At 43.1% G+C, this 26748-nt stretch overlaps 2 protein-coding genes across 10 annotated transcripts in view; one reads left to right on the forward strand and one right to left on the reverse strand.

Annotated features, from left to right (window-relative positions):
- Window positions 1–559: 559 nt before the first annotated feature.
- Window positions 560–3003, reverse strand: LOC139422695 (endothelial cell-specific molecule 1). The gene is made up of 3 exons (XM_071173918.1): window positions 2632–3003; window positions 1813–1962; window positions 560–1040 (listed from the first exon to the last, which is right to left on the reverse strand). Exons 1-3 carry the CDS (start codon window positions 2936–2938, stop codon window positions 958–960), a joined length of 540 nt encoding a protein of 179 aa, XP_071030019.1. The 5' UTR covers window positions 2939–3003; the 3' UTR covers window positions 560–957.
- A 4419-nt stretch (window positions 3004–7422) lies between these two features.
- LOC139422690 (probable E3 ubiquitin-protein ligase HERC1) overlaps window positions 7423–26748 on the forward strand; it is a 111945-nt gene continuing 92619 nt past the window's right edge. For all 9 annotated transcript variants that reach the window (XM_071173902.1, XM_071173903.1, XM_071173894.1 and 6 more), the window contains exons 1-12: window positions 7423–7737; window positions 13214–13413; window positions 13673–14470; window positions 19307–19402; window positions 19703–19888; window positions 20342–20497; window positions 20674–20829; window positions 22104–22200; window positions 22515–22658; window positions 24367–24494; window positions 24959–25103; window positions 25641–25812. In XM_071173902.1, coding sequence (XP_071030003.1) covers window positions 13252–13413; window positions 13673–14470; window positions 19307–19402; window positions 19703–19888; window positions 20342–20497; window positions 20674–20829; window positions 22104–22200; window positions 22515–22658; window positions 24367–24494; window positions 24959–25103; window positions 25641–25812 — 2240 coding nt within the window. In that variant the 5' untranslated portion in view covers window positions 7423–7737; window positions 13214–13251. The remainder of the gene's footprint in view (window positions 7738–13213; window positions 13414–13672; window positions 14471–19306; window positions 19403–19702; window positions 19889–20341; window positions 20498–20673; window positions 20830–22103; window positions 22201–22514; window positions 22659–24366; window positions 24495–24958; window positions 25104–25640; window positions 25813–26748) is intronic.

The following is a 26748-nucleotide window of genomic DNA, read 5'->3' on the forward strand; positions in this document are numbered from 1 at the left end:
TATAATAATGTTGCATTCAGATAAGACATAGCTTTGCAGATTCATTTCATGTCCTTGTGGTTTTTCTAGAAAAGGTAGCCGAAAGGTCGCCGAATCGAACCTCCAAGCCGACCATGTGCCCTTGAGCAAGGTACTTAACCCTAATTGCTCTTGTAAGACGCTCTGGATAAGAGCGTCTGCTAAATGTTTCTTTCTCTTTATGTAGGCTGACATCTTTAATAACATAGGAGGGAAATAAACCGCAATGACTAAAACACAGGGCTTCAAACTGATTTTTTTCCAGGTCAACTTTGGTTTATTTGTAAGACCATACTGTACATTGGCAGGTGATATGACATAATATATAATATATATATATTGATCCATGTGATCACAGGTGAAAGAAAAATAAGAGATTATCAGTAAAGAACAATCAATCAATCAATCAAACAAACAATCAATCAAACAAACAATCAAACAAACAATTAAAAAGCACAGATCACAGTAGATACTTCTAGAAGAAAAGGATGAGACAATATATTATTTATTATTTTATATCCCTGGGGGGGGGGGGGGGGGGGGTCATATCAAATCAGCACAACATTTTCACATAATTTGATTGAACCAAATGATCTCAATTATGAAGAAGTGAATGCATCATTGCTAGAATGTTAGCTCATCATAGAGGTCATCATAGACATTCTAGATATATTCATACTTTGTATAAAAGTAGAATAAACATATATTTGAACTTTGGTACATTTGACCTCCCTTCGTTTGGTACAACACAACTCTTATGACATGATGGGGCACTGGTACAAAATAGAAACACCACAACAGAGATGCTCAAAACATTCAATCATCTTGTAGAAAATGTGTTTTCTTAATAATACATAATAAAATATATCCTCCAATCATTTAATTTACTACTATGCTTTCTACATTTACACAGAATAAACTAAGTCTTGATAATGAGTGTCAGCGAGGTGTTAACCACTTTGGAGCAGTGGATCGTTCCCCATTCAGACTGGTGCTGTCATCTCCTGAACCAATCTCACCTCCTGAAAATGAGAAATATCACCAGGTCAATATCTATTTAATGTGATGTGACAACTGCAAATACTTCACAGAGATACACACGCTGCGCTTCTTTAACTGGGTTGCTTTTAATGGTGTCTTTGCTTTAGTGCTACTCCACATTGTGTATCCAAAACATGCTCAAATGGATTTGCTTTAGTGCTACTCCACATTGTGTATCCAAAACATGCTCAAATGGATTTGCTTTAGTGCTACTCCACATTGTGTATCCAAAACATGCTCAAATGGATTTGCTTTAGTGCTACTCCACATTGTGTATCCAAAACATGCTCAAATGGATTTGCTTTAGTGCTACTCCACATTGTGTATCCAAAACATGCTCAAATGGATTTGCTTTAGTGCTACTCCACATTGTGTATCCAAAACATGCTCAAATGGATTTGCTTTAGTGCTACTCCACATTGTGTATCCAAAACATGCTCAAATGGATTTGCTTTAGTGCTACTCCACATTGTGTATCCAAAACATGCTCAAATGGATTTGCTTTAGTGCTACTCCAAATTGTGTATCCAAAACATGCTCAAATGGGTTTGCTTTAGTGCTACTCCACATTGTGTATCCAAAACATGCTCAAATGGATTTGCTTTTTTTAGCTCTACAGTTTCTCAGACAAAGACGAGACCTTTCAACCCGGATTTAAAAGCACTTGATAATCTCCATTGGAAGTGCTTCATAGTCCAGAATCTGTGTTCCATAGGGTGGCTCTCACATTGAGGTATTTTCTCAATCTCTCACCTGCATTGGGGTGCTGTGTCTTCAGCTTGCTGGCGATTTTGGTGAAGAATTTGAAGGTGAGGCAGGCTCCTGTCTCTCTGTCACAGATACCTCCAGCTTTGCAATGGCATGTTTTACCACACCCTACCCCATAGGTTCCATACATGCAATCTGTAAGGAAGGGAATACCATTCAATGTTATTGCACTTGCAGGAGAGGGACATGATATGTACTTACAGTAGGCAATTAAATGATCATCCATTAGACAAACAAAGTACAGAGTGGGGACGTCAACGGGCCACAGAGATGTATTTTCTATTCTGTTCTGTTCTGTTCTATAGGTCCATGATCCTTTGCTCTTTATCAGATCTGCATTATAGTGATGTAAGACTACATATTACAGTTCTCTTCACCACTGTCAACATGAGCAGAAATAGTAAACATTCCAAATTCGAAAAACTTTGCATCCAAAAAGTCCACAGTGAAAGCTAAGCATAGCTTGATGTAAATACTCATATTCTACATGAAGCGTGTCATGGTAGGCGTCGTTTTCATCACGGTAACTTTTAGGAATGCTATGAACACAGAAACTATAGATCCCTTTGGAAAAACAGCAATGAAACAGTCAGGCTAAGCGTGAACGAAATGAAGCTTCCAGGGTTCCTTGGAATCGTTTTGGGAAGAAATAAACAGACGTAATAGTCAATATGTAACACAATATAAATAGGTATCACATGTATCTAGCCTGTTATGGCATATGTATGGACTATGTACAGATTAATCACACAATTTATGATGCGCAATTGCGCATTTGATGTGTCATGGTGAATATTAGCCTACCTTTGCAGATGCCATATTCATCTCCATAGTCGTCCTCATCTTTGTAGAACTCGCAGAATAATCCCGGTCCGCACTTGACTCCGTGCATCCCAGACACAGTGCGATAGCAGTGTTCCCCTCTGTCTGCCGCACAGACCTGGCAACAACCGCAGTCATCCAGCACAGTCCGTCTGCAGCGCTGCGTCAAGCCGCACAGATCCACATTGCACCGCTCCGGGCAGTTCACCGCGTACTTGACACTTGCTCCCCAAGCCTCAACATTACGCACTATGAATATGGAGAAGACTGTGAAAAGGAGAAAATACATCTTTGGATAAGATTTAGCACGGGGCGCCTTGGATGTTCAGAAGAGCTGTTCTGGGCTGACGAAGTCGCTGCTTGAATGGAGTGGCTTAATACACGAGGTTGCATGGTTATATCGGCTTAAAAACAAGTTTGTTTTTTCCCCACATGGTTTGCCCTCGTCAATTTCCTCAATCCGGTGTTGTCATCTAGTCTAGTTGCCAGCCTGTCCCCCTGTTTTAGAAATCCGGCATGGAAGTGGGAATTACACTCAACTGCCATCCAGGAATTGAAGTCTGTACAAACTGATGTCATAGTTTGTTTGTGTAGAGGAGACAGTAAGATGCCCCTTCGACCCCCCAAAGTTCCTGGTTCCTTACTTGACCCCAAGGAGACAGACAGTCAATCTAACACACACACACACACACACACACACACACACACACACACACACACACACACACACACACACACACACACACACACACACACACACACACACACACACACACACTTCCCCCCTCTCTCTCTTTTTCTGTCCGTCTGTCTATCTGCCTCTCTGTCTGCCCACCTGTCTGTATGTCTGTCTGTATATCTGTCCTTCTGCATGTATGTCTGTCTGTCTGTCCGCCCGCCCGTCTGTCTGTTTGTCTGTCTGTCCGCCGCCTGTCTGTATGTCTGTCTGTATATCTGTCCTTCTGCATGTATGTCTGTCTGTCTGTCCGCCCGCCCGTCTGTCTGTCTGTCTGTCTGTCCGCCGCCTGTCTGTATGTCTGTATGTCTGTCCACCCGCCTGTCTGTTTCTCTGCCTCACTCTCTTAAACAGACACTCTTTGTATCATAAGCGGTCACCGATCCTTAACAGTAGATGGCAGTATCATATAGAGGCAAAGACCACATGTAATAGACTGGTGGCAGCAGTGGGATAATCCCTGCAGTCTATTACCTGTCTCTCTGTCTCTGTCTCTCTGTAAGATCATCAGTATTATACTGTTAGAGAGAGACAGAGACAGAGAGAGACAGAGACAGAGAGAGACAGAGACAGGTAATAGACTGCAGGGATTATCACACTGCTGCCACCAGTGTAGTAATTTAGGTGCACCAGTCAGTGCAGGACTTGGACCAGTGACCCCTTTGTTATGGGGCATGTAGGCTATAGCACCTGTGCCGGAGACTTAAAGGTCCTGATCTCTTGTTAGAGAGAATCAAATGTTAATAGTCACACGCTTTGTAAACAACAGGTGTATACTAACAGCGAAATGCTTTCTTACAGGCCCTTCCCAAAAGTGTAGAATACAATAAAAAATACAATTGGAATAATAATAATAATAATAATAATAACAATAATAATAGAACAGTTGATATGACACATGCTGCACAGGTATGTGCACATGTAGCCAGCAGATCTGACACACTTTCTTACAGCTGCACTAGGGTCGGACAGGCTTGCTTTGAAGATTAAGACACTGTGGAGCCATAGTTTGTGAGGATTAATGTTAATTTTCTCTTCCTTCTAGCAGAATGTACATTTTTTTGTGTGATTTTTTTTTTTACCCCTGTCCAGTTGGTGGCGACAATGCACCTTTTGACAGGCCGCCCCCAGGGTTTAATGGTAGGAAACAACACATCCGCTACGCTGATCCTCAACACGGTGGCCCTTCAGGGGTGAGGGCTCAGCCCCTTCCTGTACTCCTTGTTCACTCCTGACTGCATGGCCAAGTACAACTCCAACACCATCATTAAGTTTGCCGATGACACAACAGTGGTAGGCCTGATCACCAACAACGACGAGACAACCTATAGGGAGGAGGTCAGAGACCTGGCCATGTGGTGCCAGGACAACAAGCTCTACCTCAATGTGATCAAGATAAAGGAGATGATTGTGGACTCCAGGAAAAGGAGGACCGAGTGCATCCCCATTCTCATCGACGGGGCTGCAGTGGAGCAGGTTGAGAGCTTCAAGTTCCTTGGTGTCCACATCACCAACAAACTATCATGGTCCAAACACACTAAGACAGTTGTGAAAAGGGCACGACAAAGCCTATTCCCCCTCAGGAGACTGAAAAGATGTGGCATGGGTCCTCAGATCCTCAAAAGGTTCTACAGTTGCACCAACGAGAGCATCCTGACTGGTTGCATACCTGCCTGGTATGCCAACTGCTTGGCCTCCGACCGCAAGGCACTACAGAGGGTAGTGCGTACGGCCCAGTACGTCACAGGGGTCAAGCTTCCCGCCATCCAGGACCTCTATACCAGGCGGTGTGAGAGGAAGGCCATGAAAATTGTCAAATAGGCCAGTCACCCTAGTCATTCTGTTCTCTCTGCTACCGCACGGCAAACGGTATCGGAGTGCCAAGTCCATGTCCAAAAAGCTTCTTAACAGTTTCTACCCCCAAGCCATAAATCGCCTGAACAGCTAATCAAAGGGCTACCAAGACCCCTCTTGTACGCTGCTGCTACTCTTTTCTTATTATCTATGCATGGTCATTTTAACTCTACCTACATGTACATATTACCTCAATTACCTCAACTAACCGGTGCCCCTGCACATTGACTCTGTACTGGTACCCCCTGTATATAGCCTCACAATTGTTATTTTACTGCTGCTGTTTAATTATTTGTTACTTATATTTTCTATTTTTCTACATATCTATTTTTTTAACTTAACACATTTTTCTTCTTAACTTCTTTAAGCATTGTTGGTTGAGGGCTTGCATTTCACTGTAAGGTCTACTACACCTGTTGTATTGAGCATTTCACTGTAAGGTCTACTACACCTGTTGTATTCAGCATTTCACTGTAAGGTTTACTCCACCTGTTGTATTCAGCATTTCACTGTAAGGTCTACTACACCTGTTGTATTCAGCATTTCACTGTAAGGTCTACTACACCTGTTGTATTCAGCATTTCACTGTAAGGTCTACTACACCTGTTGTATTCAGTATTTCACTCTAGGTCTACTACACCTGTTGTATTCAGTATTTCACTGTTAGGTCTACTACACCTGTTGTATTCAGTATTTCACTGTAAGGTCTACTACACCTGTTGTATTCAGCATTTCACTGTAAGGTCTACTACACCTGTTGTATTCAGCATTTCACTGTAAGGTCTACTACACCTGTTGTATTCAGTATTTCACTCTAAGGTCTACTACACCTGTTGTATTCAGCATTTCACTCTAAGGTCTACTACACCTGTTGTATTCAGCATTTCACTGTAAGGTCTACTCCACCTGTTGTATTCAGTATTTCACTCTAAGGTCTACTACACCTGTTGTATTCAGTATTTCACTGTGAGGTCTACTACACCTGTTGTATTCAGTATTTCACTCTAAGGTCTACTACACCTGTTGTATTCAGTATTTCACTGTGAGGTCTACTACACCTGTTGTATTCAGTATTTCACTCTAAGGTCTACTACACCTGTTGTATTCAGTATTTCACTGTTAGGTCTACTACACCTGTTGTATTCAGCATTTCACTGTAAGGTCTACTACACCTGTTGTATTCAGTATGTCACTGTAAGGTCTACTACACCTGTTGTATTCAGTATTTCACTGTAAGGTCTACTCCACCTGTTGTATTCAGTATTTCACTCTAAGGTCTACAACACCTGTTGTATTCAGTATTTCACTGTAATGTCTACTCCACCTGTTGTATTCAGTATTTCACTGTAAGGTCTACTACACCTGTTGTATTCAGCATTTCACTGTAAGGTCTACTACACCTGTTGTATTCAGCATTTCACTGTAAGGTCTACTACACCTGTTGTATTCAGTATTTCACTGTAAGGTCTACTACACCTGTTGTATTCAGCATTTCACTGTAAGGTCTACTACACCTGTTGTATTCAGCATTTCACTGTAAGGTCTACTACACCTGTTGTATTCAACATTTCACTGTAAGGTCTACTACGCCTGTTGTATTCAGCATTTCACTGTAAGGTCTACTACACCTGTTGTATTCGGCGCATGTGACAAATAAAGACAAATGAGATTTTTTGAGTATATTTTGTATTTGTAATTATTGTGGCTCTCCATTATCTACCCTTCCTGTGATCCAGCAAAATTAAACTTAAGGCAGTTATATACAATTTAAAAACATTAGCTACAATACATGTCACAACAGATTTCACAAAACATTAAGTGTGCCCTCAGGCCACTACTCTACTACTACCACATATTGGGTTCCCAAGTGGCTCAGCAGTCTAAGGCACTGCATCTCAGTGCTAAAGGTGTCACTACAGAAAGTGGTGCAGCAGTCTAAGGCACTACAGACCCTGGTTCAATTCCAGGCTGTATCACAGCTGGCTTTGATTGGGAGACCCGTGGGGTGCATTTGGCCCAGTGTTGTTAGGCTGTCATTGTAAATAATAATTTGTTCTTAACTGACTTGCCTAGTTAAATATAGGTTAAATAAAACATACAGTATCTGTATTTTGCCAATAAACCCGAAGAAGAATCTTGGTCTCGCGTTACTTTTTCCGTGTGTTCTCGCTGACGCCCAGGCATGAAGGGCTCTGCTTTTCCTATGGTGCTGCTTTTCATGGCAACCAGGCACAATACTGTTGTTTCGTCCTGGCGAGACCGAAAACATTTTGCCGGTGCCGTGTCGGAGACCGACTTAATGGAAACCTGGATGTCTTAACTTGTTACTTATTTGTATTCATTAATTCTAGATAAATAATTATTTGTAAAACTTGTTTTTTCCCGTTAGCTGTCAACTGCAGTGGCACTGTAACGTTAGTTGCCAGCTGTAGCTAACGTTAGCTAACTGAGCGTACGAGGAAAGCAGAGACCGGGTGTGAATAACACTGACAACAGAGGTAGGGTTTTATTTTGAATGCATTTGTGTATGCAGTGTGTGTAGCTATGCCAATAGAAAATCACCGTTACACAACATTTTGTGTTACAAAAACAACAATTGTTGATAGCTAGCTAACTTGGCTTGTTGCTAGCTAGCAATGCTGTCTAATGTCAGAATGACACAGTGCAGTCTGTACAGCCGTATCCTATTTGTCAAGATGGCTAACTATAGCTAGGTTGAGTTTGGTTAAAGAGCAGTTGTCAACCTAGCTAGATAGAAAGCTAAGACCTGATAGGACAGTAGCTAGCTACTAGCTTGCTGCAACATAATACAGAGCTGCTAACGTTACACAATGCAGATCTGGTGCTGATTTAGAAAATGACAGCTGTCACTCTACCACATCTGTGAGTAGTTTAGGTATTGTATTGTACCTATGCAAGTTAGCTAGCTTTTACTGTAACTAACTGTTTAGAATACCCAGCTAGTCAATGTGATTGCAAGGATAAAAGCGACCAGAATCCACTTTTAGTCACCCTGTGCCGTGTATGCCTTGCAAAAAAACTATGTGAGTTTTTTTCCCAGCTGAATTTGTTTTCAGGAGCACATGGTCATCTTGTAGTAGATTAGCTACACTTTGAAACAGAGGTGATACAGTATGTCAACACTAACATACAGTCATTACACAGTAGGTAGTGTAAAACATAAAACACAGAATTTTCGTCCAACCCATCCTTCCTAAATTCGCCCACCTTTCTCAATCAATGAGAGAAGATTTGAAATAGTCAAGATGGCGGCATCTACTACATGTCTACTACATTAGCAGTTGACATTTTCTCACACTCACTGATTGTTTTCTGCTTACTGAAAGCCTGTCTGCAATGCCAGGATACCTGGGGGAATAGCTGTCAAATTCAAACCTGTCTTTCAAGTCCTTTGTGTTTGAATGTTAGTCATGCACTCTCATATTGTGGTCTTCTGATGACAGAAGAGTATTCAGAGAAAAGTGATCAGCTTTCCACAAACCTCTGTCACAGATTCTTTGCTTCATGTAGCCTCAAGGTTAGAGCATTGGGTCAGTAACTGAAAGTTTGCTGGGTCAAATACTGGAGCTGACAAGGTAAATAAAAAAAAATAAAAAAAATCTGTTTTAGTGCCCTCTAGCAAGGCACTTAACACTAGTTGCTCCAGGGGTGCTGTCCAATAGTGACCCTGGCTGTGACCCCACTCGGGTGTCTCAGGGAGTTGGAATATGCAAAAAAATATCTATATATATATATTTTTTTATTACACACTTATAAATAAAGGCACCTCTCTAATAATAATAATAATTGTTGTCTCAATTGTTACAGTTGCCACTGGTTTGTTGACAATGAGGAATCATGCCATTGTTGTCGCGTCATTCGTCCCACCCCATCATGCATTGATTTTAGGCCATTTTGCAGCTGAATTTAACCGTACTGTAGTTTACTGTTGCATCTCAGCTTAGTAACTGTTAGCTAGTCCTAGGGTATGTTGAAATCTGACATAGGGATTGAGTGATAGACATTATTTACTGCTGTATGAGGCAATTCTCGTATGAAAGGCTTGCTTCCAGCTTATGGCTAGAAATAAGCTTGTTCAGGCCACTGTTCTCTCTGTAATTAATTATGGTGACTTGTTGTATATGCATGCAACCTCCTCCATCTTACAGAGACTGGACTCTGTTTATTATGCGCTTTATTACAAATGCCAAGTCACTCACCCACCATTGCACCTTGTACCAAATGGTAGGTTGGACCTCAATTTATATGCGCAGAAAGATACATTTGTATGTGTTCATCTACAAAGCTCTTTTGGGTCAACTCCTTCTTCATCTCTGTAGTCTGGTCTCCTTCACCACCAGCAGGTAAACTCCCTCTTTACCTCTGTAGTCTGGTCTCCTTCACCACCAGCAGGTAAACTCCCTCTTTACCTCTGTAGTCTGGTCTCCTTCACCACCAGCAGGTAAACTCCCTCTTTACCTCTGTAGTCTGGTCTCCTTCACCACCAGCAGGTAAACTCCCTCTTTACCTCTGTAGTCTGGTCTCCTTCACCACCAGCAGGTAAACTCCCTCTTTACCTCTGTAGTCCGGTCTCCTTCACCACCAGCAGTTACCATACCCGGTCTGCTAGGTGGTTGCTTCTTAAAGTTCCCAGGGCATTCACAGTATTAGACAAGACTGCCTTCTCTTCTTGTGCACCACAGAGGCATGGAATAGTCTACAATCCATGCTTCATCTAGATCTGTTAGTGCCACTGAATGAATTAAAAATATTGTTGTGAGACTGTTACAGAGGAGTTTTTTTTTAGGCTGGATCATGTGTTGTATTGTATGTTTTAGTTCTGTAATGTACTGATTGTTGCTGCCTTCTTGGCCAGGTCTCCCTTGAAAAAGAGACTCTGGGAGACTTCCTGGTTAAATAAAGGTTAAATATAATATATAAATAAAACTAACTCCATTAGCTAGTTTCATGAACACCAATTATGCCTGGTTCTAGACAATTATGCCTGGTTCTAGAAAATTAGGCCTGGTTCTAGACAACAACAAAACAAAATACTTTGCTCCAATTGACAATTTTGTATTGAACATACTTTTTAGGACTAGGCCTAATTAGTGTCTGGGAAACCGTCCCTACGGTCTGTTATTTCAGTACTCTGTGTATGACGACCTAAGTTTTATTGCCACCGGTCACCTTACTATTTGCCTTTTATTATTAGTAACATGTAACCTAACCTGAACATTTTGCTCTTGCATATAGTAAATAATCAGAGACCGCCTGACCAGTCTGGAGCTGTAGGTCAACCTGATACTAGACAAAGTGTGAGGCCTCTCCAATTGACATTCATTTTAATAATGATACCCCCCCCATGCCCAATATAGGGCCGTCTGTTGATCCAGATGGTTGGTCAGGTGCTGGTTCAGGGATGTCGCAGAGTCAGCCAGGGAGGGCTAGGTTAGGCCCGACCTAGCTATGTCAAGAACTTTACTGTATCGTTGTTGCCTCTCTTAAAAGACGCTTCCTGTTATTTTTGTCCACTGGAAACCATACAGGCTCAGTCCTAGGGCTGTGCTCTAGGCAAGCTGCCTGCCTCATGCCTGACTGTTGAGCTGCAAAAGAGAGAAGAGGCTCACTCTCAGACATTAGTCGGCCCATAGCTAGCTCTCACTTCACTAATGCTGCATCATGGTAATGTATTACAGTAATAGTTCAAGTTCAATGAAGGCTGATGAAAGTCTTAATGTACTGTGCTGTGCATCGAGTTCAATTGTCTGTTGTGATGTTGCTGAGGAATCTCAACACTCCGCGTACAAGTACAAGGCCAAGTTCAGCGGCAACGAGTGTGGGTGGACTGAAGCTCCGACTATATCGAGTCACTGTCAGTCGATACTTGAAAAGTCAAATCTTAAACCCTTACTGTGTACCTATGTTTATCCTGTTTAAAGCTGGGCTCGTATTTGTTTGCTGAAATCCATAGTTAAAAAAATAAACTTGAGTCAAATACAACCACTGACTGTTTCCTAGTTTCTGTTGCTCTAAAATGGCTCCTAGACATAGTGTAATCAATGTAATCTGACATTAAGTTGACACATGCACTGAGTTGTCATTTTAGAGCGAGGGAAAACAAGGAAACGGTCGGTGGTTGTATTTGACTCCAGTATGAAAGTATGGATGCCCCATACCCTCCGCTAGACCAGAGAGAGACTACTGTGCTTGGACTGTCTCATCCAAGCTACTGTGTTGGCCTCTGGGCATTGTAGAGACTGAGGTAACCATTGAAAGGTTTGACTTTTATCTGTCTAATGGGAAATTAAGAGTCTCTCAAGTTATTGACCAGTTCAAGGGGATGGTGGCAATATTACCCTAGGCGTTGGCAGCACTTGGAAAACAAGTATACTCCAAGACTAACAAAAACGCAATTAAACTCTTATTAGCCTGCTCTTACCTTTATCAGCAATAATAACATCATTTGACATGCTTTGTTTGATCACATGATCACGTCTTAGGCCTATTATCAATATTATCAATAGGCCTGCTGTGGTGTTTTGTTGTGTAGCGTAATGGAGTTCAAGGCTTGTGATCAGAGAGGGGCGTTGTGCTAAGCAGTGTTTGTAAGCAGTAGATTGTAGAACAAGACGTCTGGAAGGTTAGTTGGCTAGACATAGAGGGTTAAGAAGGGACTGGGTTCAATGGGATAGTGTGTCATACATTCATGGTCATGTGCCTACTGCCCTGCTGCTAGACGAAGCCTTGCCGTGCTGTGGCGTGACACTGAAACGGATTTAAAATGGAGAATCATATTTCCGTACTACTGGTACTTTCCAGCTGCTGACCAGTGACTGCTGCCACCAACTGTAATGTAAATGAATCATTTACAAGTCACAGACCCATATCGATCAGATCAAGACGAGGGATTCCTTTACTGAAAGGCCTTGACTCCAAGGACATTTCAGTTAAGCTATTTTCATGTCATCTCATGTCCTAAGAAGACTTTCGGACCACTTTAAATCAGATTCAAGTTTCAGTGTTTTAATTAAGGATCCGCCCCTTCCTCCCTCCTATTTTCGCCTAAAATGACATACTCAAATCTAACTGCCTGTAGCTCAGGACCTGAAGCAAGGATATGCATATTATTGGTACCATTTGAAAGGAAACACTTTGAAGTTTGTGGAAATGTGAAATGAATGTAGGAGAATATAACACAATAGATCTGGTAAAAGATAATACAAAGAAAAAAAATGTTTTTTTGTTGTATTTCTTTTATACCATCTTTGAAATGCAAGTGAAAGGCCATAGTGCATTATTCCAGCCCAGGTGCAATTTAGATTTTGTCCACTAGATGGCAGCAGTGTATGTGTAATGTTTTAGACTTGTCCAATGAACTATTGCATTTCTGTTAAAAATGTTGTATCAAGACTGCCCGAATGTGCCTAAATGATTTAATAATACATTTTCAAGTTCATGTGCCCTCTCCTCAAACAATAGCATGGAAATCTTTCACTGTAATATCTACTGTAAATTGGACAGTGCAGTTAGCTTAAATTCTTGTTAATCTTTCTGCCAATATCAGATATGTCTATGTCCTGGGAAATGTTCTTGTTACTTACAACCTCATGCTAATCGCATTAGCCTACGTTAGCTCAACCTTCCCGCGGGGGGCACACTGATCCTGTAGAGGTTTTAATGTGCTAAGCTTTCGTTCAACACAACTTTCGTCGGGGCATACAGCCAAATACAGTGATAGGCCATAGCTTTTATAGCGGTGGTGTTTAATAATTTTCCCTTTATAACCTAATTATACTGTATGAACCAAGGTGTTTTCTCTCTCTCCTTCGGTCCCGTCCCTGACAGCTGCAATAACTCCAGTGTAGATAATGATCAGGAGAAATGCTGCCTTGATTTTGGTATCTATAGCTCGTAGTCTAAACTTATTAACCAAGGTGCTTTCTCTTTCTCCCCTTCATCTGTTCCTGACAGCTGTAATAACTCCACAGTGTAGATAATGATCAGGAGAAATGGTGCCTTGCCAGACCTACGTGATGCTGAAGTGGCAGGAGCATCTGAACAGCTCCTGGGCGGCGGAGGACAGCCAGACGGCCACGCGCCAGGGGGCTGCAGGACTCTACGCCAAACTGCTACACAATAAGGAGGTGGTGGGGGTGGCCCAGCCTGTAATGGTAAAAGAAACAGAACGTGCTCAACTCGTACCCTCTTGCATATATTATATAGCCTGAGTTCCAGTACCGTTTGTGTTCTCATGCCAAACCCTCTGTCACTCATTGTCATGACAATAACAGCAATGGAGCAGGCAAGAGCACAGACTGATCTGGGACCAGGCTCAGTATTAGGAAGGTGTTCCCAATGTTTGGTGTACTCGGTGTATATTCAAAATGCTTGAATATAAGTTGCAATTGAAGGGTTTGTTTTTAATTTCAGGACTTGATTGGCCCGCGCCTGCCAGACTTCCAGTATGAGTCCAGTGCTGCTGAGGAGCGGGAGGAGTACCTGTCGTCGTTACTCCACAGCCAGCGCTGCCTGGCCCACCGTGTGCTGGCCCGGACCCCCTATGCCCTGGGCCTGCACCACCGCCTCGTGGTCCTCCAGCGGATATACTACGCCCTCCACAGCAAGTACCACGACCGCTTCCGGGCTCCTGCTCCCCCTCAGACCATGACTAGCCAGGACAGCGGGGCCATGGAGCCTGCCTCAGAGCCCTGGCTGCCTGGAGGAGGGTCCAGAGTTAAATCAGGGACGGACGTTCTGATCGAGATGGGCGTACGGACAGGACTGAGTCTCCTCTTCGCCCTGCTGCAGCAGAACTGGCGGTACGCCCGTGAGGACCCCGGAGTGGCGCTGTGTAACGATGTGTTGGCTACCGCTTCCTCAGTCCTGGCCTCCCTGCCCCCTCTCTCTCTGGCCAACGAGAACAAGATCCCAGCGGTGGGGCTGGACTGCCTGGCTCAGGTGGCAGACTTCCTGAAGAAGACTTCTGTGAGCTCTGGGAGTGGAGGGGCAGATCGGGCGGGACGCAGGCTGGCTCTGGAGCTGCTGCTGGGCCTGGCTGTACAGAGGGGCTCCCTGAGATTCCTGCTGGAGTGGGTGGAGGTGGCTCTGGCCGCCTCCTCTTCCTCTATAACTTCCTCCACCTCCACGGGGTCACAACAGTTACAGTCAGAGGGAGGAGTAGGCTATGACCTCATCTATCAAACACTTCTTCAAATGAGGCAATACTCGGTACGTATGTTCCCTCACCTTGACCTTCTCCTTTCTATTCAGGGTTTCATCAATAATAGCAGTGATCGTGTTCTGCTATTTATATAGATTATGGGGGCATCCCAAATGGTATAGCGGCTCAGGTAAAAAGACGTGTACTATATAGGGAATAGGGTTCAGGTCAAAAGTAGTGTTCTATATAGTGAGTGGGTCTCTGGTCAAAAGTATTGTACTATATAGGGAATAGGGGGCCATTTGGTACCCCTAAAGTCTAATGCTGGGGGGTGGGGGGGTTCTACTAAGCTAACATATGGAATTATTTTATGATGGTCATACCCAAGGATCATTTAGCGATTTAATTTAGTATTTTTAGGGCCCCTTTAGGTACAGTGGGGAGAACAAGTATTTGATACACTGCCGATTTTGCAGGTTTTCCAACTTACAAAGCACGTAGAGGTCTGTAATTTTTTTATCATAGGTACACTTCAACTGTGAGAGACGGAATCTAAAACAAAATTCCAGAAAATCACATTGTATGATTTTTAAGTAATTAATTTGCATTTTATTGCATGACATAAGTATGAATTATTATTATTAATAATAATAATAATAATAATAATAATAAGTATATAATACATACATACAGATACATATGGAATCATGTAGTAACCAAAAAAGTGTTGAACAAATCTAACAAAAATGTATATAATTGATTCTACAATGTAGAGAATAGTAAAAAATAAAGAAAACCCATGAGTAGGTATGTTCAAACTTTTGACTGGTACTGGATAGAAAAAAAAATGAAATAAAATAAATATATTATAATAATTTGATCAAACATTGAATTTTGGCTTACTGCTATTAGCCAATAGAAACGCAATGAATAACAGATTCGTAGATAGAAAAACATAGTCAAAATCCAATCAAAATGACGTTATTTTTTAAATGTCTGTCCTATACCTGAGCGATTATAAGAGAGATCAGTAAATTATTTATATACAGTGCATTCGGAAAGTATTCTAAAATGTATTAAATTAAAAAAAAAAAATCCTCATCTATCTACACACAATAGCCAATAATAAAGCTTAGACAGGTTTTTAGAAATGTTTGTAAACGATAACTATTCAGACCTTTTGCTATAAGACTAAATATTTTGCTCAGGTGGATCCTGTTTACGTTGATCATCCTGAAGTTGTTTCTACAACTTGGTTGGAGTCCACCTGTGGTAAATTCAATAGATTGGATATGATTTGGAAAGGTACAGGTCTGTATGTAGTCCCACAGTTGACAGTGCATGTCAGAGCAAAAACCAGGGCGAATGAATTGTCCGTAGAGCTCTGACAGGAGGATTGTGTCAAGGCACAGATCTGGGCAAGGGTACCAACTAGAGGTCGACCGATTATGATTTTTCAATACCGATACCGATTATTGGAGGACCAAAAAAGTCGATGCCGATTTAATCGGCCGATTTATAAAAAAAATTAAAATAAAAAAAAAAAAACGTTTTTATTTGTAATAATGACAATTACAACAATACTGAATGAACACTTATTTTAACTTAATGTAATACATCAATAAAATCAATTTAGCCTCAAGTAAATAATGAAGCATTCAATTTGGTTTAAATAATGCAAAAACAAAGTGCAATATGTGCTATGTAAGAAAGCTAACGTTTCAGTTCCTTGCTCAGAACATGAGAACATATGAAAGCTGGTGGTTCCTTTTAACATGAGTCTTCAATATTCCCAGGTAAGAAGTTTTAGGTTGTAGTTATTATAGGAATTATACGACTATTTCCCTCTATACCATTTGTATTTCATTAACCTTTGACTATTGGATGTTCTTATAGGCACTTTAGTATTGCCAGTGTAACAGTATAGCTTCCGTCCCTCCTCGCTCCTCCCTGGGCTCGAACCAGCAACACAACGACAACAGCCACCATCGAAGCAGCGTTACCCATGCAAAGCAAGGGGAACAACTACTAGAAGGCTCAGAGCGAGTGACGTTTGAAACGCTATTAGCGCGCGCTAACTAGCTAGCCATTTCACTTCGTTTACACCAGCCTCATCTCGGCAGTTGATCGGCTTGAAGTCATAAACAGCGCAATGCTTAACGCACAACGAAGAGCTGCTGGCAAAACGTACGAAAGTGCTGTTTGAATGAATGTTTACGCGCCTGCTTCTGCCTACCACCACTCAGTCAGATACTTAGATACTTGTATGCTTGTATGCTCAGTCAGATTATATGCAAGACAGGAGACGCTAGATACAATTTAGTAATATCATCAACCATGTGTAGTTAACTAGTGATTATGATTGATTGTTTTTTATAAGATAAGTTTAATGCTAGCTAGCAACTTACCTTTACTTACTGCATTCGCGTAACAGGTAGTCTCCTTGTGGAGTGCAACGAGAGAGAGGCAGGTCGTTATTGCGTTGGACTAGTTAACTGTAAAGTTACAAGATTGGATCCCCCGAGCTGACAAGGTGAAAATCTGTCATTCTGCCCCTGAACGAGGCAGTTAACCAACCGTTCCTAGACCGTCATTGAAAATAAGAATGTGTTCTAAATGAACTGACTTGCCTAGTTAAATAAAGGTATAAAAAAAATCGGCGCCCAAAAATACCGATTTCCGATTGTCAGACCTAATTAATCAGCCATTCCGATTAATCGGTCGACCTCTAGTACCAACACATTCCTGCAGCCTTGAATGTCCCCAATAACACGAATTTAAGAGCTGGCTGCCCGGCCAAACTGAGCAATCGGGAGAGAAGGCCTTGGTCAGGAAGGTGACCAAGAACCTGATGGTCACTATGACAGAGCTCTAGAGGTCCTTTTTAAAGATGGGAGAACCTTCCAGAAGGACTGCCATCTCTGCAGCACTCCACCAATCAGGCCTTTATGGTAGAGTGGCCAGACGGAAGCCGTTCCTCAGTAAAAGACATGACAGCCCGCTTGGAGTTTGCCAAAAGGCACCTAAAGGACTCTGACAATGAGAAACAAGATTCTCTGGCTGCATCATGCTGTGGGGATGTTTTTCAGCCGCAGAGACTGGGAGACTAGTCAGGGTCGAGGGAAAGATGAACAGAGCAAAGTATAGAGAGATCCTTGATGAAAACTTGCTCCAGAGCGCTCAGGACCTCAGACTGGGGCGACGGTTCACCTTCCAATAGGACAACGACCCTAAGCACACAGCCAAGAAAACGCAGGAGTGGCTTCGGGCCAAGTCTCTGAATGTCCTTGAGTGGCCCAGCATGAGCCCAGATTTGATCCCGATCGAACATCTCTGGTGAAACCTGAAAATAGCTTTGCAGCAACTCTCCCCATCCAATCTGACACAGCTTGAGAGGATCTGCAGAGAAGAATGGGAGAATCTCACAAAATACAGGCGTGCCAAGCTTGTAGCGTCACACCCAAGAAGACTCGAGGCTATAGTCACTGCCAAATGTGCTTCAACAAAGTACTGAGTAAAGGGTCTGAATACTTATGTAAATTTAATATTTGTTTTGTATTTGTAATACATTTGCAAAAACTACCCCATATGCCATTATGGGGAATTATGTGTAGATTGTTTAGGAAAAAAAACGACTTAATCCATTTAAAAATAAGGATTTAACAAGTGACATCCATAAGGAATCACAGCTTTCACCTGGATTCACCTGGTCTGTCTCTGTCATGGAAAGAGCAGGTGTTCTTAATGTTTTGTACACTCAGTGTGTCTATTGTGGAGAGGGTACTAATGCAGCGAGTGGCGGCATAACATGTCCCCTCGTTGTAAATCATATTTACTTTTTTTCATTTGACTGTGTATCCTGGCCTGATGCCTGGAGCTAAAAGCCTGGGCCATTCCTCAGTGTGGTGGTGCTGCCTCGTCTGGCTGTGTGTCCACTTGATTTACTAGTCACTTAATCAGTAGGAAATGTTCCACAGAAAGCTTTTATCTTCTGGGTGATAAAGAACTCCACCAGCAACTTTTCACGTGGATCTCGAAATGTAGATGTATATGACAGGGTGGTAATGTCCCAACAGACTGGAATTGAGATATTATTTCTGTGGTTATTGTTTTATGGTGTTCTCAACAGACTGGTATTGAGATATTATTTCTGTGGTTATTGTTTTATGGTGTTCTCAACAGACTGGTATTGAGATATTATTTCTGTGGTATTGTTTTATGGTCTTCCCAACAGACTGGTATTGAGATATTATTTCTGTGGTTATTGTTTTATGGTGTTCTCAACAGACTGGTATTGAGATATTATTTCTGTGGTTATTGTTTTATGGTCTTCCCAACAGACTGGAATTGAGATATTATTTCTGTGGTTATTGTTTTATGGTCTTCCCAACAGACTGGTATTGAGATATTATTTCTGTGGTATTGTTTTATGGTCTTCCCAACAGACTGGTATTGAGATATTATTTCTGTGGTATTGTTTTAGTGTGTTTTCTATAATTGGCGGAAGGCTATGAGAAGTGGTAACTGAAGGATGTCAGTTGTGAACTGTTAAGGCTTCTCTTTGTAGTAAAACAGTACCTGTACCTCTTTGTCATTGTCCTTCGAGCCAAATGGGCTCAATTGTCCTGGAACAGTACCCTCTAATGTTCTGTCAGTGTCCTAGAACAGTACCCTCTAATGTTCTGTCAGTGTCCTGGAACAGTACCCTCTAATGATCTGTCAGTGTCCTGGAACAGTACCCTCTAATGTTCTGTCAGTGTCCTGGAACAGTACCTTCTAATGTTCTGTCAGTGTCCTGGAACAGTACCCTCTAATGTTCTGTCAGTGTCCTGGAACAGTACCCTCTAATGTTCTGTTAGTGTCCTGGAACAGTACCCTCTAATGTTCTGTTCTTATTCCCTTAGGGTTTCCGTGGAGACTCTCTCAATTCTCAGGCCCTGAAGAAGGATGCAGATGGACTCTGCAGTCTCTCCCACGTTGCTCTCTGCCTGTTTGAAGAGGTTGGTTGGACTAAAGCAATTAGGAATATCTGTGTTTTCTAGTTCTGGATCTGAATGATGACTGACAGTGTAAAGCTATGGCAGTATTGTATGGTTCAGTGACCTTCATTCAACCCCTGAGGGCTTATTATTTCTGTCAGTTATACTGTAGGATACGGATCGAAAGACAAACATACAGTAACACTTACTAAATATTTTACATCAAGCAAGACAGACGGTTTATCTGTGACTTCCAGTTTACGATTGACAGATTAAAGACACTGCAGCACTGTATGTAAATGTCCTTCCTTTCCCCATCAGATCTGTAACCTGGCGTCCAACTGCTTGTGTTCGTGCAGCGCGGGCTCGGCCACCCCTGGTGGAGTGGAGAACGATGCTGTCATGGTGTATGTGTGGGGCAGCAACAGCTCTCACCAGCTGGCTGAGGGCACCTTGGAGAAGATCCTACAGCCCAAACTGGCACAGGGCTTCAGCGACGCTCAAATGGTACTCTACAACCCTGTCGAGCCTCTTTCACACTGTAGGGCCAAATAACATCAAGCCGAGCTGTACTGGGCTAGCCTGGCTATGAATCCACCATAGTTACTGGAACTTTGCTGGAAAGGACAATGTGAAAAAGCAAATATTTGAGCCAGCACTGCACAGTACGGTTCAGGTGGGCTCTCTAATGTGAATCGGGCATCTGTCTGACATAATGGACCGCAATCTGTTCTGTCATCTCCGAGTTATAGTATACACTTACCAAAGCGTATATTAAAAACACAGCTTTATCTGTCTCTTTGATCAGCTCACGGAAACAGGACAATAAGTTGATTACTTGCAGCTAAATGCATTTGACTGAATCAGAAATAATGTCATAAATGTCATGTCCAGTTTGAGATGATTAGTTCTGTTGAATGACATGTTTTCTCTTTCCACTTCCTCTTTCCTCCGTTCTAGATTGAAGCGGGACAGTACTGCACGTTCTCTGTGTCCGCGGACGGCTCAGTGAAGGCTTGTGGGAAGGGCAGCTATGGCCGGCTGGGTCTGGGGGACTCCAACAACCAGTCCATGCCCAAGAAGCTGGCCCTGGAGCCCCCGAGGAACATGTGTAAGGTAAAAGACTCACCTGTGCAGTAGATCACCTGTTGGGTGTCGACGAACTCCGGAGATTCAACATGTAGAATAGTTGGTAAATGTACAGAACGTGACTGTGGATGGTCTGTGGTCAGAGGCGATAGGCCACCTGCTGATTTGAACTGTTTGTCGTGCTGTCCTGTTTTGTGCTTTAGGTTTCCTCGTCCAAGGGCTCTGATGGCCACACCCTGGCTGTCACGGGGGAGGGAGAGGTCTTCAGTTGGGGCGACGGAGACTATGGGAAGTTGGGACATGGAAACAGTGCCACTCAGAAATACCCCAAGATAATACAAGGACCTCTGCTGGGCAAAGTAAGCATGCAATGGAGACTAACCCGTGCTCATTGTGTTTTAGGGTGGATGTAGTCTAGAGGTACAAGACGTCACAGCGTGGTCTAGAGGTACGAGACGTCACAGCGTGGTCTAGAGGTACGAGACGTCACAGCGTGGTCTAGAGGTACGAGACGTCACAGCGTGGTCTAGAGGTACGAGACGTCACAGCGTGGTCTAGAGGTACGAGACGTCACAGCGTGGTCTAGAGGTACGAGACGTCACAGCGTGGTCTAGAGGTACGAGACGTCACAGCGTGGTCTAGAGGTACAAGACGTCACAGCGTGGTCTAGAGGTACGAGACGTCACAGCGTGGTCTAGAGGTACGAGACGTCACAGCGTGGTCTAGAGGTACGAGACGTCACAGCGTGGTCTAGAGGTACAAGACGTCACAGCGTGGTCTAGAGGTACAAGACGTCACAGCGTGGTCTAGAGGTACAAGACGTCACAGCGTGGTCTAGAGGTACAAGACGTCACAGCGTGGTCTAGAGGTACAAGACGTCACAGCGTGGTCTAGAGGTACAAGACGTCACAGCGTGGTCTAGAGGTACAAGACGTCACAGCGTGGTCTAGAGGTACAAGACGTCACAGCGTGGTCTAGAGGTACAAGACGTACCACGTACCTTCACTGACGCCGCCAAACTTACCCTAGTAAAACTGACTATGGCCGCCTTTCCTGACAGTTCTCTGCTGCCAATGACTGGAACGAATTGCAAAAATCGCCGAAGTTGGAGACTTTTATTTCCCTCACCAACTTTAAACATCAACTATCTGAGCAGCTAACCATTCACTGCAGCTGTACATAGTCCATCTGTAAATAGCCCACCCAATCTACCTACCTCATCCCCATATAGTTTTTATTTAATTTTCTGCTCTTTTGCACACCGGTATCTCTACTTGCACATCATCATCTGCTCATTTATCACTCCAGTGTTAATCTGCTAAATTGTAATTATTCGCTCCTATGGCCTATTTATTGCCTACCTCCTCATGCCTTTTTCACACATTGTAAATAGACTTTGTTTTCTCTACTGTGTCATTGACTTGTTTGTGTTATTGGCTTGTTTATTGTTTATTCCATGTGTAACTCTGTGTTGTTGTCTGTGTCACACTGCTTTGTTTTATCTTGGCCAGGTCACAGTTGTAAATGAGAACTTGTTCTCAACTAGCCTACCTGGTTAAATAAAGATTAAATAAAATAAAAATAAAACTACTGCCCACTTTTCATATGATTCGTCAATGTTTTCTACTTTCAGGTTGTGGTGTGTGTCTCTGCTGGCTACAGACATAGTGCTGCTGTAACCAACGATGGAGAGCTGTACACCTGGGGAGAAGGTGACTTCGGCAGACTGGGTAGAGTTCCTGTCATTTTTCATTTCAAACCTTCATTTCAAACGTTGTATGGAATTGACACTGCAAGCCAATTCATATATCATCATCAGACAGAGCAACTTTCAGTGATTTCTAGATGTATTTGAAAACTGCTTATTATCAGACAAGTAAAAGTGACGATGGACGATGACCATCTTTCCCTCTGTCTCTCCAGGCCACAGTCATGGCAGTCTTTCCCTCTGTCTCTCCAGGCCACAGTCATGACAGTCTTTCCCTCTGTCTCTCTAGGCCACAGTGACAGCCACAGTCATGACAATGTTTCTCTGTCTCTCCAGGCCACAGTGACAGCCATAGTCGTAACGTGCCTACGCTGGTGAAGGATATCAGTGGAGTGGGTCAGGCGGCCTGCGGTAGCTCTCACACCATGGCTGTGGCTCAGGACGGACGCATGGTGTGGTCTTTCGGAGGGGGAGATAACGGTATGATACAGAGATGATGATGTAATTCGGGGGGAGGGGGGGTAATGTCCTTCTGAGGGGAAAATAATGGTATGATACGGAGCTGACAATGGTTCTCTGAGGGGGAGATAACGGTTTGATACAGCGATGGTAATATCCTTCTGAGGGGGAGATAACGGTATGATACGGAGATGACAATGGTTCTCTGAGGGGGAGATAACAGTTTGATACAGAGATGATAATGTTCTTTGGCGAGGGAGATGACAGTATGATACATAGATGATAATGATCTTGGCAAGGGAGATGACAGTATGATACAGAGATGATAATGTTCTTTGGCGAGGGAGATGACAGTATGATACAGAGATGATAATGTTCTTTGGCGAGGGAGATGACAGTATGATATAGAGATGATAATGTTCTTTGGCGAGGGAGATGACAGTATGATACAGAGATGATAATGTTCTTTGGCGAGGGAGATGACAGTATGATACAGAGATGATAATGTTCTTTGGCGAGGGAGATGACAGTATGATACAGAGATGATAATGTTCTTTGGCGACGGAGATGACAGTATGATACAGAGATGATGACGGTTTGATTCAAATCAAATTTGATTAGTCACATGCGCCGAATACAACCGGTGTAGTAGACCTGTGAAATGCTGACTTACAAGCCCTTAACCAACAGTGCAGTTTATAAAAATACGGATAAGAATAAGAGATAAAAGTAACAAGTAATTAACAAATTATTAAAAAATAACAAGATATACAGTGGGGTGCCGGTACAGAGTCAATGTGCAGGGGCACCGGTTAGTTGAGGTAGTATGTACATGTAGGTAGAGTTAATTAAAGTGACTATGCATAGATGTCAGGAGTTCAGGAGTCTCCTGGCTAGGGGGTTGAAGCTGTTTAGAAGCCTCATGGACCTAGACAGGGCCTTCCTCTGACACCGCCTGGTATAGAGGTCCTGGATGGCAGGAAGCTTGGCCCCAGTGATGTACTGGGCCGTACACACTACTCTCTGTAGTGCTTTACGGTTGGAGGCCGAGCAGTTGCCATACCAGGCAGTGATGCAATCAGTCAGGATGCACTCGAGGACCCATGCCAAATATTTTCAGTCTCCTGAGGGGGAATAGGTTTTGTCGTGCCCTCTTCATGACTGACTTGGTGTGCTTGGACCATGTTAGTTTGTTGTTGATGTGGACACCAAGGAACTTGAAGCTCTCAACCTGCTCCACTACAGCCCCGTCAATGAGAATGGGGGCGTGCTCGGTCCTCTTTCTCCTTTATCTTGATCATGTTGAGGGAGAGGTTGTTGTCCTGTCACCACACTGCCAGGTCTCTGACCTCCTCCCTATAGGCTGTCTCATCGTTGTCGGAGACGATAATGTCCTTTGGAGGGGGAGATGAACAGTTGAGACAGAGCTGATAATGTCCCTGGGCTGGTCCAATCACTTATACAGTATATGACATTTCACTTAATCTCTCCTCTAAATACCAGACACTAACAGGACACATTATTAAAATACTCTTATCACGCATTCTCCCTTCCTCCATTTCACACCGTCTGTTTTACAGTAGCTATGGTCATGGTTAGTCTGGGCGCCAGTCTGAAATTGTCGTGCCAAGCAACAATCTGCAACGGAGTTGGCAACAACCACAAACTGATCTGGGACCAGGCTACCACCCTGTTCAGGGTAGCTGATTTTGCTGTATTTGTGTGGCAGGTAAACTGGGTCACGGAGACACTAACCGTGTGTACCGGCCCAAGGTGATCGAAGCACTGCATGGGTTCATCATCAGGAAGGTGTGTGCCGGGAGCCAGTCATCTCTGGCTCTGACCTCTGCTGGACAGGTACAGTACTGCTCACTCAACGCCCCCCTAGTTCATGTGATATCTGCTCATCCTGCTACAGTATGTCAGCTTTAAACCAGCTAAATAAACACTGTGTTAGGTAAAATATTAACATACATTTTTACATGAACACATTCGGTCTTATTTTCTCATGCAAAATCACAGCTAAAGGCCTCATAGTCATTTTGTCTACTGTTCCTGAACCGTGATCTCATTGTTCCCTCTGTCATTTTGTCTATTGTTCCTGAACCCTGACCTCATTGTTCCCTCTCAGTCATTTTGTCTACTGTTCCTGAACCCTGATCTCATTGTTCCCTCTCAGTCATTTTGTCTACTGTTCCTGAACCCTGACCTCATTGTTCCCTCTCAGTCATTTTGTCTACTGTTCCTGAACCCTGATCTCATTGTTCCCTCTGTCATTTTGTCTACTGTTCCTGAACCCTGATCTCATTGTTCCCTCTCAGGTATTTGCGTGGGGCTGTGGTTCATGTTTGGGCTGTGGTTCCTCTGAAACCACATCTCTGAGACCCAGGTTCATCGAAGAGCTCAGTGTGACCAAGATTATTGATATTTCCTGTGGGGACAGCCACTGTCTGGCTCTGTCTCATGGTGAGAGACTAACAGGTGGCCATGTTTGTGAAAGTTCTTCATGAGTCTACAATGAAACCGTTTAGCCTACCATCCGTCCTCCTCGTCATACGGATACAGTAAATACCGACAATAACACATTATAAACTTTATGATTAACTGGATGGGTCGAGCTCTGAATGCTGATTGGTCTGACAGCCGTGATATATCAGACCGTATACCACGGGTATGACAAATTACGTTGGTAACCAGTTTATAATAGCAATAAGGCACCTTGGTGGTTTGTGGTATATGCCTAATATACCACGGCTAATGGCTTTATCCAGGCACTCCGCGTTGCGTCGTGATTAAGAACAGCCCTTAGCCGTGGTATATTGACCATATACCACACCCCCTCGTGCCTTATTGCTGAATTATATCACATTTTAAAGCCTCCTGACATTAAAGTGTTTAGCAAAACGCATGACTTTTTCGGCTACTTGTAATAACATAAACGTGACTTGAAGACATTGAAAAATTGGACACATGCACATTCTTCTTTTCCCTTCCTCCTGTCAGAAAATGAGGTGTATGCTTGGGGGAACAATGCCATGGGGCAGTGTGGCCAGGGACACACCTCTACACCCGTCACCAAGCCGAAGAAAGTGATTGGTCTAGAAGGAGTGTCAATCCAGCAGATCACCGCTGGCACTTCCCACAGCCTGGCCTGGACCGCTGTCCCCACCGACAGGTATGACGGAGGACCTCGGGGTCTTTGTTCATTTGGAAAACAAGTATTTATTGGACAAGTTCAAATGGGTTTTTACCTCCCTGTTTCAGCGTTTTCTCTTCCAGTGGTGCCTCCTGAACACTACCCAGAAAGAGTAACCGTTTGAATTGAAAACAGTCAAGCTAGCTATATGTATTCAAAGCCAGTGATGCCTCCTGAACACTACCCAGAAAGAGTAACCGTTTGAATTGAAAACAGTCAAGCTAGCTATATGTATGCAAAGCCAGTGGTGCCTCCTGAACACTACCCAGAAAGAGTAACCGTTTGAATTGAAAACAGTCAAGCTAGCTATATGTATTCAAAGCCAGTGATGCCTCCTGAACACTACCCAGAAAGAGTAACCGTTTGAATTGAAAACAGTCAAGCTAGCTATATGTATTCAAAGCCAGTGATGCCTCCTGAACACTACCCAGAAAGAGTAACCGTTTGAATTGAAAACTGTCAAGCTAGCTATATGTATTCAAAGCCAGTGATGCCTCCTGAACACTACCCAGAAAGAGTAACCGTTTGAATTGAAAACAGTCATGCTAGCTATATGTATTCAAAGCCAGTGATGCCTCCTGAACAGTACCCAGAAAGAGTAACCGTTTGAATTGAAAACAGTCATGCTAGCTATATGTATTCAAAGCCAGTGATGCCTCCTGAACACTACCCAGAAAGAGTAACCGTTTGAATTGAAAACAGTCATGCTAGCTATATGTATTCAAAGCCAGTGGTGCCTCCTGAACACTACCCAGAAAGAGTAACCGTTTGAATTGAAAACAGTCAAGCTAGCTATATGTATTCAAAGCCAGTGATGCCTCCTGAACACTACCCAGAAAGAGTAACCGTTTGAATTGAAAACTGTCAAGCTAGCTATATGTATTCAAAGCCAGTGATGCCTCCTGAACACTACCC

The sequence above is a fragment of the Oncorhynchus clarkii genome, chromosome 12 (genome assembly GCF_045791955.1).
Source record: "Oncorhynchus clarkii lewisi isolate Uvic-CL-2024 chromosome 12, UVic_Ocla_1.0, whole genome shotgun sequence".
NCBI lineage: Eukaryota > Metazoa > Chordata > Actinopteri > Salmoniformes > Salmonidae > Oncorhynchus > Oncorhynchus clarkii.

Bases quoted from the DNA above. Each gene is read 5' to 3' on its own strand.
- LOC139422695 (XM_071173918.1), bottom strand. From the start codon at position 2,938: ATGTATTTTCTCCTTTTCACAGTCTTCTCCATATTCATAGTGCGTAAT. The intron at 1,963-2,631 runs GTAGGCTAATAT...CCTTCCTTACAG, and splicing joins TGAATATGGCATCTGCAAAG to ATTGCATGTATGGAACCTAT. The intron at 1,041-1,812 runs GTGAGAGATTGA...TCTCATTTTCAG, and splicing joins GACACAGCACCCCAATGCAG to GAGGTGAGATTGGTTCAGGA.